General features: G+C 46.4%; 3 protein-coding genes across 3 annotated transcripts in view; 1 reads left to right on the top strand and 2 right to left on the bottom strand.

The window, feature by feature from the left end:
• Window positions 1-4,895, top strand: part of DVL1 (dishevelled segment polarity protein 1) — a 48,587-nt gene extending 43,692 nt beyond the window's left edge. The window contains 1 exon segment of the mRNA XM_030963752.1: window positions 1,406-4,895. Coding sequence (XP_030819612.1) covers window positions 1,406-1,785 — 380 coding nt within the window. The 3' untranslated portion in view covers window positions 1,786-4,895.
• Window positions 4,896-7,955: 3,060 nt separating this feature from the next.
• On the bottom strand, window positions 7,956-13,050 carry TAS1R3 (taste 1 receptor member 3). Its single transcript, XM_030963910.1, has 6 exons — window positions 12,818-13,050; window positions 11,701-12,001; window positions 10,585-11,364; window positions 9,904-10,107; window positions 9,648-9,768; window positions 7,956-8,881 (listed from the first exon to the last, which is right to left on the bottom strand). Exons 1-6 carry the CDS (start codon window positions 13,000-13,002, stop codon window positions 7,956-7,958), a joined length of 2,517 nt encoding a protein of 838 aa, XP_030819770.1. The 5' UTR covers window positions 13,003-13,050.
• A 299-nt stretch (window positions 13,051-13,349) lies between these two features.
• Window positions 13,350-17,383, bottom strand: CPTP (ceramide-1-phosphate transfer protein). Its single transcript, XM_030963822.1, has 2 exons — window positions 17,246-17,383; window positions 13,350-16,559 (listed from the first exon to the last, which is right to left on the bottom strand). Exons 1-2 carry the CDS (start codon window positions 17,371-17,373, stop codon window positions 16,061-16,063), a joined length of 627 nt encoding a protein of 208 aa, XP_030819682.1. The 5' UTR covers window positions 17,374-17,383; the 3' UTR covers window positions 13,350-16,060.
• Window positions 17,384-17,511: the final 128 nt, after the last annotated feature.

Below are 17,511 nucleotides of genomic sequence, written 5' to 3'. Positions count from 1 at the left end.
CCAGGTGGCTCAGGCAGGGGTTGGGAGTGCTGGAGCACAAGGCTTTACTGCTCACTCTTAAAATAGTGTTAAATTTGGGGTTTTGTGCCCTCTCTCATTTATCTGCACTATTAAATCATAACAATCAGCAAATACCACTGCAGAGACCCAGGCTTGGAATATTCACTTAAAATCCAGTCTGTGGTCTGTTTTCCATCTCTCTGGCACTCTGCAGAAAATGCAGCCTTTCCCCCCAAAATCCAGTGTGGTTTCCCATTTCTCCAATCAGCTGGAACAGCAGAAAGTGATGGGCAGAAAGTGGTCTGTAACTCAAGAAGGAGCAGCCCAAAATAATTCTCTTTTTCCCATTTCTGTGACTTACTTAAACTCAAAAGCTGGTCCCCTGTTCTGCTGACTGGGGATCCTTTTTGGGAAGTCCGTCTTGCACTAAGGTGCAGGAATTTAATGAGATATTCCTTAGATTGATTGGTTGGATTTTTAAAAAAATAATTAGCTTGGAACTGTCTCCTAATCTGTCTGTCATGGGAACAGAGCAAGACCTTCAGCTTCCTTAAAAAAACAGTTTTGGAAGTTTAGTAAAGCTTGTTTTTAGTAACAACTCAGCTGATACTCAGTGGCAATCCTTTGGTTTTCCAAGGTGATTTAGTGGCCTCTCTTGGGAACAATATCCTGGTGTTACTGATTTGGGGTAGAGCAGTTCAGGAACTGTTTCCTAGGGAATTCTCCAAGCAGGAGATTCTCCAATTCTCCAGCACAAGGCTTTAGTGAGGATTTTAAAAGGACCTCCCCAGTGAAGCCAACAAAACTTCACGGATTGAAGGGTGACAGAAAGCAAAGGGGTTTCTTTCAGAAAAGGTAATGTTAAAAGGAATTTTAAAAGGACTTCCCCACTGAAGCAAACAAAACCTGAGTGATTTGAGGGTGACAGAGAAGGCAAAGGGGTTCCTTTTGGAAAAGGTAATTTTAAAAGGACTTCCCCACTGAAGCCAACAAAACCTCAAGGATTGAAGGGTGACAGAGTAGGCAAAGGGATTTCTTTCAGAAAAGGTAATCTTAAAAAGAATTTTAAAAGGACTGAGTGATTTAAAACCTGAGTGATTGAAGGGTGACAGAGTAGGCAGAGTGGTTTCTTTTGGAAAAGGTACAAAATAAAGCAGAGACAATTAGAATTAAACCTCATTTGCTTGAGTCAAACCCCAAATTCCTGCTTTTTTCTGCTCCCTCTCTCTCCTGGACTGGATTTGAGCTGGAATTCAGTTGCTGCTTTCCCCGTGCAAGCTCAGAGCTGTGTCCGTGTGTCCCATGCATGGCACCACCCCATCGCTGAGCCACCACCAGCACGTGGGCCTCACAGCAGAGCCCAGCTCATCCTGGCTCTTTTTCTCTCCTGTTTTTGGGCTGTTAGGGAGCAAAAGCAGCGGCTCCAACCGGAGCACCAGTGAGACCAGCAGGAGAGCAGCGGGCAGGGAGAAGGAGCGCAGCAAGTCCGGGGGCAGCGGCAGCGAGTCGGAGCCGGGCGCGCGCCGCGAGCGCCCGCTCAGCCAGCTCAGCCAGCGCTCTGCCAGCGACAGGAGCCACCAGAGCCACCACTCCTATGGTCCCCCAGGGCTGCCCCCCTTGTACAGCCTGCCCAAGCTGGGCTCCAAGGGGCTGGGCAGCAGCGGGCCCCCCGGAGCACCCCCGGTGCGTGAGCTGAGCGCCGTGCCGCCCGAGCTCACTGCCAGCCGCCAGTCCTTCCAGAAGGCCATGGGCAACCCTTGTGAGTTCTTCGTGGACATCATGTGAGAGGAAGTGCCTTCAAAAGACTCTGCTTTTTGGGGTTTTTTGGTTTTTTTTTTTTGGGGGGTGGGTTGTGGGATGCTCGGTTGGAAGAGGCTTGGCTGTCTTGCATGTCACACCTTCCTGTTCGCGAGTGTGTCGCAGAAAAGAGAAAAAAAATCTACAAAACTGAACAAAAAAAGAAAAAAAAATACAAACACCCCCCCTCCTCAAGCTACAGAAATGAACAACAAAATCTCCTGGGATTGTTAAATCGATGGCATCTTTTTGTTCTGTTTGTTTTTTCTCCCCTGCCCATCTCGTTTTGGATTGTGAATGGCTGGTGTATGTTCACATCTTAATGAGCTTTGGTCATTGTGGCACCTACTTCAGTGGAATTAGTGTCTCTTTCTGGGCTGATTGGAGGACTGCTGTTTCACGTGACTTCTAAATTCCTGACAATGCATAGGAGCACTTTGATTTTTTTTTTCCCCCTGCTTTTTGTCTTGCAAGGACAAAACAAAAAAGGACTGCTGGCTGGTATCTGGGATACTGCCCTGGAATGCTGGTTCTTGGATGCATCCATAGCTCTGAGCAGACATGGCACCCACAAGTGCTTGGAAAGGAGCAGGATCCAACCAATTCCTAGAGGAAAACAAACTTGTGGCTACTTTCTGCTGACTAGGCAGTATAAATCAATCTTTCTTGGGTTCTTTGAGGGTTTTTTTAGAAGATATTCTATCAAGGGAGTGCTGGAGTCTTGCTACTGTATGTGTTCATTGTGCAGAACTTACAAAGTTATTTCCTTCAGTTATTTCCTTATTTCCCAAGAGGGATTTTCCAGCTGCACTGGGTTCCTGGGCATTTCAGTCACATCCCTGCTGCCAGGTGTGGCTGTTCCCTCTGGATGTGCACTTGCTTGCAGATTGGAAGAATTATTTCCACAGAAAGAGGAAAATTGCTGCAGTTCTGTCAGCTTTACGCTTTTGAAGGGGCTCTTTATCGCATTCCAGCAGGGAAATCCTGGCTCCCACTAGGACATGGGACATCTTCTTTGTGATCCCTCAGTCCTTTCTGAGCACAATCTTCCTCTTTTTTGTTAAAACAGAGACCTGGAGATGTCTGATCCCCCGGCAACATTTCTGAGCACAGTGGGCGGAGAGGTGTGAGAGTATCTGAGAACAGATCAGAAATGGTATAAAATGAAATCCTTACCCTGAAACTGAGTGAGACCCACCCTGGAGCTCCCCAAAAAGAAATCCTTCACCCTTGACAGCAAGTTAGACCCATCCTGGAGCTCCTCACAGGGAAATCCGTAACCCTGACACTGAGACCCACCCTGGAGCTCCCCAGAAATAAATCCTTACCCTGAAACTGAGTTAGACCCACCCTGGAGCTCCTCAAAATTAAATCCTTACATTTGACACCAAGTGAGACCCACCCTGGAGCTCCCCAGAAAGAAATCCTTACCCCTTACACTGAGTTAAACTCATCCTGGAGCTCCCCAAAAGTAAATCCTTACCCCTTACACTGAGTGAGACTCACTCTGGAGCTCCTCACAGGGAAATCCTTACCCTGACACCAAGGGAGACCCACCTTGGAGCTCCCCAAAAATAAATCCTTACCCCTGACAGCAAGTTAGACCAACTCTGGAGCTCCTCAAAAATAAATCTTTACCCCTGACCCTGAGTTGAACTCACTCTGCAGTTCCCCACAAAGAAATCCTTTTCAAATTCTCAAAAAGAACCCCCTGACTCCTCCTCCTGCTGAGGAGCTCTGCTGTTGAATATCCCCAAGATCTAATTTCTGGCTATTTCTGCTCTGAGGGTCTAGAAATTAAATTCAGGCAGCTTCAGGGATGTTTAAAAAGCTTTTCTGAGGCATGGTGAGCACAGCCATGCTCTCATGTGGCTCATTTAATGCAGCCACTCTGGCATTTGACCATGGGGCCATTCCTCAGTTAAATTCTCTTTTGTGAGATCCCTGCTGCTGGCAGGATTTAGGGCAGGTGCTTTAAAATCAGTTTTTACTGTAAATAAGCATTTTCTCCACTGGTAAGAAGCTGCTTTTTGGTCTGTTCTGTGCTTTTTGGGTAAATATCCAAGGTGTATGTGAGGAGAGAACATCTTAGAACAATCTTTGTCTCTGTGTACACATAGTTCATTTGTGAAAATGAAAACCTGACCCTTCAAAATGTTCAAAATTTTCACCCTGAAAACTGACTCTTCAAAATGTCCTTTTAATTCTGATTTTTCACTTCTTTCCTTTTCCCACCTCCCTTTGTCAGAGACTCCAGATGTTTGTGGGAATGGGAGACTCAATTTCCCTTTCCACAGGGAGCCAGGAATTGGGGAAACTCTCACTCAGCCCATTTCTGGGCTTCTAAATTAATCTCCTTTGCAAAAACCTCCCCAAAAAAAAGCTGCCCAAAGCTTCTGAAAGCAGAGCTTTCATCACCACCCATGGATGGCTCCTCCAAAAGAGGCCCTGCCTAAAGCTTGACTGTACAACAGGACTTTTCTGTCCCTTCCCTCCTCCTCCCACATGCAAACCTGACTTGGTAAATTATTCTGAAAGATTGACACTTAAATCAGGGTAAAAGAGTGATGGAATTCTGCTCTGTCTCCAGGAGACACTGCTGAGCAGTCTGTGACTTTACTGACAATCACTAGTGGTTCTACTTTTAAATTGTGATTTTTTTCTGGCATTTTATAAATTATTATTTCTCTGGCCCTGTTTGTTTTAAGGCAAAACTCAAAGGGCTGGAGGGAAAAAAAAAATAATCTCCTTTTAATATTTCCAAAAAAAGAGATTAAAGCTGGGGGCTGAGATTTTCACCCATATTTAATTTCCATATTTAATTTCCAAGAGTTGCAGTTTCCACACCTGCTGGGGGTTGGCTTTTGTCTCGTGGTTTTGCTGTTGGCAGAAACTGTTCTGTGTCTTGCTGGTCTTTGCTGCTATGTTGAAAAAATGACTTTTTTTTTACATGTGTGTGCTCGTGGGTCACCCTGGGACGAGGCTGGGAGTCCCCAGCAGATGTGGGAATTTTTTTTGCTGAGGAAATTCAGGCTGGAGGAGGTGGATCCTCTTGAACAGTGCAATATTGAACAGTGACACAAAAATCTGCATTTCCCACCCCCCACCATCCTGGGCTGAAAGTCGGGTCTGAATATTTGCCAGATCTGTTTCTTCAAGGGAACAAAAATGAGATTTCCCAAATCCCATCCTTTGTGTCTTTCCTGTCCTGCTGCATTCCCTGCAGGATCCTGTGCCAGCCATGCCAGGGGAGCTGCCCACAGTGGGAATTGTGCCAGGGAAAAGAAAATTTGGAGGCTGGAGTGCTGCAGAGCCAAAATTTCTTACCCACCAGGGTCTGCAAGTGAATTTTGATGAATTTTGATGGATTTTGGCTCCAGCATTTCTTATCCAGCAGGGCCTGCAGGTGAATTTTGATGGATTTGGCTGAATTTTGATGGATTTTGGTGGATTTTGGCTCCAGGGAGAGCTTTGCTGTGCAGGGCATGGCAGCATCCTCAGAGCAGGAGCCCGAAGGAATTGGATTAAAGCAATTCTTCAATTATTTTTTCAAATAATGTTATTTTTATTCTGCAGCTGAGCTCAGTGCTCAGCCCTCCCTGCAGCAGGGGTGTTTGGGGGCTCCTGGAAAAGGGGCAGGAAAAGCTTTGGGGTGATTTCTCCCACCCTAAGAGGCAGCATCTGCACAGGAGGTGTCTCCACCCAGTATTTAAACCCTGAAGAGTAAATTTTTTTGGCAAATAGTCTTAAAAACATGCTGGTGTCTTTTACCTCCTGTTAATGAATCTGCTTTTCCAAGGAATCAATGCCCTGGACACTTTATCCAAAGGTTTTATTGGATGGCAAGCAATGATGCACAGATGTTGAATTTTGCTACAATTTTTGTTTTCTCTCTGATTTTTGTTCTCTCCCCTCCTGAGACTTGACAGCTCATGGGTTGATGTAATTGTTTTGGTTTTGGTTTTGTTTTTTTTTTTTTTTTTTTTTTTTTTTGTTTTGCATTTAACTGGATTGTAATAAAATTTACTTAAAATTATTAATTCTAATCAGTGATTAGAAATACATGTAAAGAATTTTATGTACAGTAGAGGAACAAAGTTACATGATTTTAAATAATGAAAACCCAGACTATCACCTATCCTAGAACTGGTTCTACTCCAAGAGTGACCTCTTATTAGCATGGACTGCACTGTTCCTGTTAAATGTCTATTGCATAATTGAATTCTTTTTGTAGATATTGTATTAAAACCCAAGTGTCTGTATAGTTAATATATAGCTGCTTATGTGTAAATGCTATTTTAAACACTAAAAAGCTTTTAATTTTATGTGATAACCACAGTGTATGTGTTCAGTTCTTTGCAGTATTTCATTATTTTCTAAATCTTGCCAATTTTTGGACTCTCCAGCAGAATCAAGAATCACTGGGACACCCTTTGTAAACACTGCTGAGCCTTGGGTTTGTCAGGACAGCCTGGAGGCTCAGCTGGACTTGAGATTTGAAGGTTTTTCCAGTCTCAATTATTCTAATTTTCCAGCTTAAATAAAAAGAACAAGCACAGCTTGGTGAGGCAGATTCCCTCTTCCCAGCTGGTACAGATCACACAGCAAGGGGAGAGTGAAACAGCATTTAAATACCATAAATCCCAGCATTTTCCAGTGAGGACGACATGAAATAATCAGAATTTAAATTCATATTAAATGGTCAGAATTTAGGTGAATATTAAATGGCCAGAATTTAAGTGAATATTAAATGGTCAGAATTTAGGTGAATATTAAATTGTTGGAATTTAAGTGAATATTAAAGGATCAGAATTTAGGTGAATATTAAATGCTCAGAATTTAAGTGCATATTAAATGGTCAGAATTTAAGTGAATATTAAATTGTCAGAATTTAAGTGAATCTTAAATGGTCAGAATTTAAGTGAATCTTAAATGATCAGAATTTAGGTGAACATTAAATGCTCAGAATTTAAGTGAATCTTAAATGATCAGAATTTTGGACAGCCTTTTCCTGCAGGGCCTGGTGGAGTTAAATCAGATTTTTTCCTTTCCCTATTTCTGGAATGATGATCAAAAGTTATTTAATGTTTCTCTGCTATGGAACCACAGCCCTGGAGGAAGAATACTGAGAATTTCAGGTGGTTGTGAAGAATTCCTGCAGGCTCCAGGAACAAGAACTCCAGGCTCCAGGTCAGAGTTTTGGTTTTTTAAATCACGCTGAGGAATAATTTTAGATGGAGGTGATCACAAAAATTGGGGACAAATAACTTTGCCATGCACCAAAAAGTTCTTTTTTTTTTTTTTTTTAGAATGAAAATATTCACTGGTTTAGATTAATTTACAAATTCCTTAATTGAGCTGGACTGCTTAAAATCCAGTAACACACAGTGGAGAGATGGAAAATTTTTAATCTAGGGAATAAAAGAGCAGAAATGGAAAAACTTTTAAGGAATAAAAGAGCAGAATAATTCCTTGTCAACATGAGTGGGGCAAAGAAAAACCTTGGTGATGTGACTGGGTATTGACTGGATACTGCCTGGCAAAAATGTGAAGTTTTGGGTGAATTTTGCCTGGTTTTGGGCGGGGAGGAAGCTCCCTGCTGTGCCTTTGGAGGGTGAGATTTGCACAGAGCTCATTTCCATGAGCCTGTCCCTGATTTTCATGGAACACAAATGGACTGAGCTGGGATTTGAATGGGAAATGCCCCCTCTGTGTCCCACACAGCACTGCTGGCACCTGCCAGAATGTTCTTTTTCTCCTGCTTTATTGGATATATTTGATATATTAGAATTATTGTATTATTCTGACAAGGCTTGGGGAAGGATTCCTGGATCCATCTCAGGAGCTGTTAATTAATAAGAAAAGGAAATTACCAGAAGTGTTTAGAGGGAAGTGCTGTTGGTGACTCACACTGCCAGACTTGCGAGATTGGTGTAAAATATAATTTCTGGAGGTTCTTCCATTAACTGAACCTAATTTTGCTCCTTTTTGGGGCTGAAATGTGTTTTCAGAGAGGATGGAGAGGATGGACTTGTGAGCCCTGTGCTTTCACAACTCTAATTCAGATGTGATTGTTCCTGGGGCCACAAAGTGCTCATAAACAGGATTTTCTCCTTAAAATCCAGCCTTTGTGAGGAGCAGGTGCCACAGGGAGTGGTTTATTGTCTGTCCTCCTCTGGCTGCTCCTCAGAGAGGTTCTGGCAATAATCCCTCGTGTTCAGATCAGGCCTGAGCACCAAGATGTAGCACTTGGGCACAAAGTAACTGCCCAAAATGCCCAGGGTGGTGGCCAGGATGGTGCAGATCTGGGTGACAGCCCTGAGCACCGTCCTGAGCGTGGCAAAAATCACCAGGAAGAAAATCCAGACGATGAAATAGATGAAGGTGGCAAAGGTGATGCCCCTGGCCACGTTGTACCTCCTGCCTGGGGTCTGCACCATGAAGGTGCACAGGAAGCAGACGAAGGCCAGGCAGCTGTTGTAGCCATGCAGGAGGGCAAAAGCAGCCCAGGACTGGGTGCCACACACCAGCAGCACCTCCCTGGGCAGGGATTCGTAGTCAGCCACCAGGTAATCAGGGCCCAGGTGGAGGTGGCACCAGCAGAGCAACACCTGGGTGAGGATGGACACGGCCACCACCAGCCAGGCCCTGCCGTGGGTCACCCAGTGCAGCAGCCTGGGGGCACAGCGGGGGAATTCTGTCACCAGGGTGATCTCCAGGGCCTTGGGCAGCAGGCAGGAGAGGCAGCCATTGAGGCACAGGGCGTAGCAGAGCTGCTGCAGCGGGCACAGCGCCGCGCTGGGCCTGCCCACGTGCAGGCAGCAGCTGAGGCTCTGCAGCAGCAGCCAGAGCAGGGCCAGGAGGCTCCTGGCACCTCCTGCCAGCTGCACCAGGGGGCTGTGCAGGTGCTGCAGGAACAGCAGGGCTGCCCCACAGCTCAGGGCTGCAGTGAGGGCCACCAGGGTCAGCAGGGCCATGGCCAGGGGTTCATCCCAGGACAGGAACCGCTCGGCGCGGTCGTGGCAGCGCGTGCTGCGGGCAGGAGCCCACTGGTGCTGTGGGCACGGGGAGCAGCTGGTGCTGTCTGCAAAGAGAGACTGATCAGCGCTGGAGACCTGTTGAGGTGGGATTTCAACCCCCCCAGAACTCAGGCCCCTCCCCTGAAGATGTCCTGATGGGTATCACCACTGATGTGGCGTTTGGGGTGAAAAAAGAAGTGTCTCCAGGCAGCCATAAGTGTCTCTGGGGTGAAACACCACACATCCAGCCGCCCAAAAGTGTTCTTGGGGTGAAAAGTGTCTCCAGTTAGCCAAAATTGTCTCTGGGGAGACACACCACACGTCCAGCTGACCAAAAGTGTCTGGGGTGAAACACCACAGTTGCTGCTGTTTGGTTCAGCACCAAGGGCCAGACAAGCTCAGGCACCTCCCATCCAGATATATTGGTAAATATTCCAATAGGGACCTGCCACCCCTGGGGGAAGATCACACAGGGATCTGGTGGTGGTTTGGGTGGTGTTTCCCCTCGCTCCAAGGTGTGTTGGATGTCCAGAGTTTGTGGTAGTTCAGCCTCTGCTCTTCCACCCTCATCTCTGAAGGATCCTTGTGTTTCTTGCCTCTGTTTCCTTCCCCCAGCCTCTCTTCTACCCATGCCCCCAGAATTCCATCCTAGCCCTCTCTCCAAGCTCTGCAGATAAAACATAAATGTTGTCCTCGTTTTCCTTCCCTCTGGGCCCAACAGGGGCAGGTCCCAGTGAGGAGCAGGACAGGGAGGAGAGCTCCCAGCTCATCCCCACCTCAGCCTGGAGACAGAATGATCCACTTAAAGCCTTTCAGTTGCCCAGAGCTCACCTGTGCTGCTCCAGAAGGTGTTTTCTGAGCAGTCTGTGCAGTCATAGCAGCAGAGGTTGAATCCTTTTATTCTTCTGAATTGCCCTGGTTGGCAGCGCCTGAAGCACTCGGATGTGGGCTCCTGGCAAAGGGCAGGAGTGAACATCAGCCAGGATGAACAAATCTCCAAGATATCAGAAGGAACTGATCAGAAGGAACTGATGGAAGGAACTGATCAGAAGGAACTGATCAGAAGGAAGGAATGTGCCATTTTTACCTTCTTGTCTGGGGTGTGGAACTGGATCTGGGACGTCCGGACGTACAGGGACTGGTCGTAGTCCCCCACGGGCAGGTAGGTGACAGTGCCATCCCTCCAGGCCCAGAGGATCAGTTTGTAGCCCGTGTTTGTGCCATGGAATTGATCAAACCTGAAGCTCTGCCCGTTCACCTCAAAGGGGAGGGTGTTCATGAAGTGCAGCAGCTGGGGAGGAAATGAAATCAAAATGGAATTTGGTCCAGTTCTTGTTTGGAGGTGACAGTTCTGCCAGCTGACATCAGCTGTGCCTTAGGTGGGCTAAGATTGTGCCAACCTGGCTGTGAGGTGACAAAAATTGGCTGTTTGTCCCTCAGATCTGCCCTCACCTGTGGGGCAACAGCCTGGTCAGAAAGCGAGAAAACTTTGTTTTCTCACAGTGGATTTGTGAGACTTTTTAGGGAGTTGTAGAAAAACAACGATAACTTGTTATATAAACAACCTGCAGGTGCTGTTTTCCTACTCTGTTTGTCTGTTCTTCTCAAGGACTGTTTGTGAGAAAGATGTTCTTGTTAATTAGCCAATCAAGTAGAATGTGTCAAATCTATGAAAGAGAGGATTTTCATATTAAACTTGAAAGGGACTATCCTGCAAACCAGCCTTGGAGTGAATTTGTGCCATTTCTGCCTCAATGGTGCCACTCACCTGCCAGGACCTGACAGGTGTTTTGGGACACCCTTTGGAGGTGCAGCCCAGAGCCCTGTGCAGTGCATGGGCCACGCTGTACACGGCCACATGCACGGGCTGCACCGGTGTCACCCCCAGCATGGGCCAGATGTCCCTGAGGGTGACATTGCCACACTGCCGGCAGTGCATGTCCAACACCTCGGCGTCCTGCAGCCCGCTGAGCTCCCGGGAGCGCCGGCAGAACTCCTCCTGAGCCACAGAGCTGAACAGCTCAGCCACGAACTCCTGGAAGCCTGGCACTGTCCCCGTCCTCATGACAAAGCCCAGCACTGTCCCCACCCTCTGGATGTTGGGGACAGAGGTGGCGATGTCCGACAGCAGCCAGGCCTCGCTGCCCAGCCAGACCTTCTTGCCCAGCCCCATGGCCAGGCTGTGCTGCAGCAGGGCCTGGGCTGGCACGCTGTGAGCAAACAGCACGATCACGTTGACTTTGGTGCTGTTAATTAATTTAATTGTGTTCTCCAGCTGCTTGGTGGCGTCAGGCTCAGCCAGCTCGGTGGGGATGAGCCCCTCGAAGGCGATGCAGATGCTGTTGGTGCCAGCCATGCTGAGGAAGAGCGCCTGGGCTCCCCGGCCATACTCATCATCGCTGGCCACCGTGGCCACCCAGTTCCAGCCAAAGTGGTTGAGGAGCAGCACCACGGCCTCCACCAGGTTCTTGTCGCTGGGCACCGTGCGGTAGAAGGACGGGTAGAGCTCCGTGTTGCTCAAGGTCTCGCTGCTGGCACCGTAGCTCACCTGGGGGGGAAAGATCCTCACAAAGAATTCCAAAAGTTTATTAAAACCTTATGAAAAATACAACATTGAATGGAAAAATTCTTAAAAATCTTGGAAAGGATTCTTGGATGCATCTCGGAGCTGTTGAGCAAGAAATTGACTTGAGAAATTTCTATAAGAAATTTACATTATTATTTAAGAAATTTCTGTAAACTTATTAAATTACTAGAAGAAATTTGATAAGAAAAGGAAATTACAAGGAGTGTTTAGAGGGTTAGACATTCACACAAAACGTCAGTTCTGGAGTTTGTTTCATTACCTACGAGGGAGAATCCTGCTCCTGCAGAGAGGTTTTACCTGTGGGATGAGGAAGGAGCTGAAGAGCTTGGCCGTGAGCAGGCACAGGTCGGATTTGTGGGGCCCGATGACGGCGGTGACGCGGGGCTGGTACTCGCTGTAGTCACACAGGACCCCGATGGCCCTGGTGCCATTGCGGGTGAGGAAGAGGAGGCTGGGCTGAAGGGCCACCAGGGGCTCAAAGCAGGTGTCACACATGTCATAGCCCAGGGTGACCCCTGGCAGCAGCCAGCTGCTGTTGTTGATCTGCTCGATGGCAAACCTCATGGCCAGAGCCCAGATCAGCCCGTCCGTGAATAACCTGGGGACAGCAGGGACAGGACCTGTGCTGCAGCTGGGACTGGGCTTCTTCATGTAGGAAAAGCTACTTTTTTATTAGATATTTTATTAGCATAACTGATTTTTATAGATATTTTAATTTAATTATTTTATTAGCATAACTGATTTTTATAGATATTTTAAAATAATTATTTTAATAGCATAACATTTTATACATATTTTTATAGAATTATTTTATTAGCATAACTTATTTTTATACATTTTTATATAATTATATTATTAGCATAACAGATTTTATAGATATTTTTATAGAATTATTTTATTAGAATAACTTCTTTTTATCCATTTTTCATGTTTATATTTTTATATACTTCTTTTATTAACATAACTTATTTTTATACCTGTATTTCTACATTTGTTTATATATTTAGGCGTTGGATTATTTTGCAATTTAACTGTTTGATTCAATTTAACTGATTCATTTACAATTTAACTGTTTGAGTAATTTACTATGTGTTTGCTCCAATTTAACTGATTCATTTACAATGTGATTCAATTTAACTGATTCATTTACAATTTAACTGATTCAATTTAACTGATTCATTTACAATGTAACTGTTTTATTCAGTTTAACTGATTTATTTACAACTTAAGTGTTTGTTTCAAACCCTAAGGAAGCCGGTGCCGCTAAAACCTTTCATCAAGGTGAGACCAAAGCTTGTCAGGACCAAAAAACCACAAACCCATTTCCATTTTGGGACCTGTTGATGTCCCAGTGCTCCAGCTCTCCTCCATCCCATCCCGTATTTTCCCTTTTTGCCCCAGTCCCAGCCCTTACCTGTCACAGAGCAGCAGGGTGGGCTCAGAGCGATCTGCCAGGTTCAGGGTGTCCTTCCCAAAGGGGAACAAACCCCCCAGGACAAAATCCCCAGGCCTCCTGAGCTGGGCTGAGAGACACCAGGGGCTCAGAGGGGCAGCCCAGGCAGAGCCCAGGCACAGCCACAGCCCCAGCACCACCTGCATTTTGGGGGAAATCTAGGAAATCCAGGCTCAGATGGTCCTGGGAAGTCTCTTTAAATAGAGCTCAGAGGGGTTGAAGTGATGGGGAGGAATTTGTTTGGCAAAATGCATTAAATTCACTTTAGTGGATAATAATCAAATAGTCTCTAAGAAAAAACCACTGCCCTCATCCTGATTTCCTTTACTGAGTAGCTTTTACTCAGAGTTATTTACAAATTCATTGGCACAGCTGTGGAAATTTGGGCTCCTCTGGCAGAGGCGACAAAACTCAGGTGCCCCACTCTGATTCTGGTAAATGATTTACACAACAGTAATTTATTTTTATTTATTTATTTATTTATTACGTTCCATTTTAAAAAATTAAATTATCCTTTAATTATTTAAATTTTAAATACACCTCATCATGGAAATAACCAAATCTTCCTGAGGGCAGGGCAGGAATTTACCTGGAGAGGCCATTCCTGGGTCACAGCCTTGCTGTCCCTCAGCTCTACTGATATTTTTTAGGAAGTTGTTACTGGCTGATCTATTTATCTTTCCCTCACACTGAACTAGAATATTAATTTCAGTTTAAAAACTTAAATCTGAGTTCATAGCATGGTAATTTAGGTTTTATTACTGTATTTTATTGTTGGATTTTAGGACAGCTCTGAATGGAAAGTTCAATTTCCTGCATTTTCTATATCAGAAAACTGCTTTTGCTGCCAGTGCTGCTCCAAGGCTGGAATATTTTCCTTGCAGGAAGAAAAGCAGATTTAGAGACCTACATACAGGAATGCACCAGCTGCAGCTGTGTTTTCCAGGTATGCTCATACTGACATTTCTTTAAGAATCCTTTCCCTTTCCTGGACTATTTAAGTGTCAGTTTAACTATAAAACTTTAAAAAATAAGTTCTAAACACAATTCTGAATTTTGGGCAAGTTCATCTTCAATATTAGCAATGGTAATTATAAATATTAATATTTATCTCTTAAGAATAATTACAATGAGTGTGACAAGGGAGAAAAAAATTTTCTTGTGGTCATACCATCATTTCTAGAGATTTAAACCCATTTTTTTTCCCTTGACACACATTATTTGATTTAGTTGAAGGTATTTAATTCACTGCACTGGTGAAGTATCAGCTGGCCTGATCTCCAGGGAAATGAAACAGATTTTTCCAGGGAAACAAAATCTGAGTAGGTTTTCTGTAAATGGTGTTGGGCCCCCCGAGTGTGATCCCACAAAGGACACTCCTCAAAAACCACATTATTCACATCATTTAATGTGCAGTGAGTCCAGTCTCCATGAGGTAATTGTGATTTCCTGAATTTTTCAGTGGTCCATTAGGGCAGAAAGAGACAATCAGCTGCAGGATTGATCCCTGCAATAACCCTGCAGGGCTTCTCCAGCTCCCAAAGCTCAGAAAATCCCACCTGACACCTCTGGCTCCTCCAGGGGTTTGGCAGAAGCTCCCAAAGCAGTGATTTACAGTACAAGTGTGGATTTCCTGCCCCAGAGAGGCAGAAAAATCCTTTTTGTAGGCATTGAACACATTGATAAAAATTAAAAATAAACACACAAGAACGCAACTCAGAAGCAAACAGCTCTGAGCTGGACAGAGGGGATTGTGCAGCAGAAATTAAAATTTGCTGCACATCCCAAGTGCAAAAATCATGGATTGAACAGGGAAGGGGCACAGGGGAAGGTGCTGCTGGGTGGAACAATTTTCTCCTCCTTCCACCCCCATTTCCTGCAGCTCCCACAGTAGCAAGGAAAGGGCATTTCCCCAGGGCATTGCTCAGCATGAAATCCTCCAGGTGGGATTTTTGTACAAATCAAAGTGTGGGAATGAGCTCAGACACCACAGCTCCAATTTGTGCTGCCACACAAGGCCACAAATATTGCTGTAAATGCACACAAGCTGCTGCACTTGGGCTTGAAAAGAAAAACCGTTTCCAGCTTTGCTAGGAATAAAAAAATTCAGAACTTCAATCCCTTAGCAGCTCATCCTAATGTGGAATTATTTTTCTAACTCTGCACAGCTCCTCCTAATGTGGATTTTTTTTTTCTAATTGTAGAGATGTAAAAAAAAAGGTGTAAAAAAAAACTATTCCATGTTTATAAAGTGGAATGACTCGGCCAACTCCTCAGGTCCAGGCTGGAAAGAAAAAGTGGAAATAACCAAATAATAAATGGACAGAAAAGTGGAAATAACCAAATAATAAATGTGCAAAAATGTTATTTTCACTCTGGGCTCATCCTGGCAGGTTGGGTGGAGCAGCTTGTGCTGCAGAAAGAGCTCCTGGCTCATGCTGTAAGGTGTGGGAATTAAAAAAAAATCCCTTAGCAGCTCAACCTAATATGGAATTTTTTTTCTAACTGTACAGATGTAAGAAAAGAACTGGTCCACATTTATAATATGGACTTGTTTTGCCAATTCCTCAGCTCCAGGCTGGAAAGAAAAGTGGAAATAACCATGGACAGAGTGTGTTGCTTGTGCAAAAATGTCATTTTCAGCCATCAGGGCAGGCCGAGCAGCTTGTGCTGAGCAAAGAGCTCCTGGGTGATGCTGTATGCTAGGAATAGAAAAAAAATCAATCCCTTAGCAGCTCAACCTAATGTGGAATTGTTTTTTAACTTTAGAGATGTAAGAATAGAACTGAGAGATGTAAAAAAATAACCGGTCCATGTTTATAATATGGAATAATTTTGTCAAATCCTCAGCTCCAGGCTGGAATGAAAAAATGGAAATAACCACGGACAGAGTGTGTTGCTTGTGCAAAAATGTCATTTTCAGCCATCAGGGCAGGTTGAGCAGCTTGTGCTGAGCGAAGAGCTCCTGGGTGATGCTGTAAGGCGGGAATTAAAAAAATAAATCTCTTAGCAGCTCATCCTAATGTGGAATTTTTTTCTAACTTTAGAGATGTAAGGTAAGAACTGAGAAACGTGAAAAAATTAATGGTCCACGTTTATAAAGTGGGATAGTTTGGCCAACTTTCCACCTCCGGGCTGGAAAGAAAAAGTGGAAATAACCACGGACAGAGTGTGTTGCTTGTGCAAAAATGTCATTTTCAGCCATCAGGGCAGGTCGAGCAGCTTGTGCTGCGTGAAGAGCTCCTGGGTGATGCTGTAGACATCTCCGATGTAGGGGATGGCCTCTCCCAGCATGGCCACGGCCTCCTCTTGCGAGCCCACGTTCATGATCTCCAGGAAGGCATCCCGGGAGGGCAGCGCGCAGAAGGCCACGGTGGCCGCCTTGCGGACAACCCAGGGGTGGTGCTGGGCCAGCGAGGCGTTGTAGGCGTCGGTGCAGAGCACGGAGGTGCGCGGCTCCCCCGAGCGCAGCCCCTCCAGGAACAGCTGCAGCCAGCGCAGGGCGCGGTGCAGCCGCAGCACCGTGCGGCAGCCGGAATCGGAGCGGGCCCGCAGCGCCGCCGGCCCCGCCGCCAGCTCGTGCTGCACCAGCGACTGCAGCGACACGAAGCCGTGCTGCTGCTGGTGACCTTCCAGCAGAGCCACCTTGGCCACGGCGTCCTTGGAGATGAAGGAGAAGACGGCGCCCAGGCTCTGCAGGAAGCTGAGGGGAAGAGGGAGGTGGTGCGTTAGGTGGGCGAGGGATGGGGACAGAAGTGAAAAAAATACCAGAGGGGTGAAAAAAACAACCCCAAAACACCTCCATGATGAAGAGAGAACCCAAAAAGCACCTGAGGGGCGAAAAGAGAACTCCAAAACATTTCGGGGTGAAAAGAGATTGTAGAAAGTACCTGAGGGGGGAAAAGAGAGCCCAAAGAATAGCCTGAGGGGGAAAAAGAGAGCCCTGCCGAACCCCGGCCAAAAAAACATCTGAGGGGTGAAAAGACGACCCCAAAACACCTCGGGGTGAAAAGCAAAGCCAAAAAGCATCTGAGGGGGGGAAAGAGAAGATAAAAAGCATCTGGGGGGTGGGAAGAGAAGCCAGAAAGTACCTGAGGGGGAAAAAGAGAGCCCAAAGAATCGCCTGAGGGGTGAAAAGAGATGGCAAAAAGCATCCGAAGGGTGAAAAGAGAAAGCAAAAGCTCCCTGAGGGGTGAGAAGAGAAAGCAAAAGCTCCATCAGGGGTGAAAAGAGAAGACAAAAAGTATCTGAGGAGTGAAAAGAGAAGATAAAAAGCATCTGAAGGGTGAAAAGAGAAGCCCAAACACACTTCAGTAGGAAGCCGTCGCTCCCTGCCCGGTCACTGCATCCTTCTGCCCACAGCCCCCCCGCTCGCTGCCGGGCACTCACCGGATGAGCCCCCGCCAGCCGCTCAGGTAGGGCTCCAGCAGCACCTCCCGCTGCTCCGTCACGCACCTGCGGAAGGCGTCCAGGACCTCCCTGAGGCTGAACGGGGCCGCGGCCGCCGCCGCCGCCATCGCGCCGCGGCGCCGCCGCCGCCGCCTCCCCCTCCCCTTCCTTCTCCTCCTCCTTCCGCATCCCGCACCGCCCGCTCGGCCAATCAGGGCCGCGTCCGTCACCCGCCGCGCCCCGCGGGCCAATCCGCTTCGCGGACG

This window comes from Camarhynchus parvulus, chromosome 21 (genome assembly GCF_901933205.1).
Source record: "Camarhynchus parvulus chromosome 21, STF_HiC, whole genome shotgun sequence".
Lineage (NCBI taxonomy): Eukaryota > Metazoa > Chordata > Aves > Passeriformes > Thraupidae > Camarhynchus > Camarhynchus parvulus.
The sequence above is the reverse complement of the archived record's forward strand: the minus strand, read 5'-3'. Positions and strand labels throughout refer to the sequence as shown.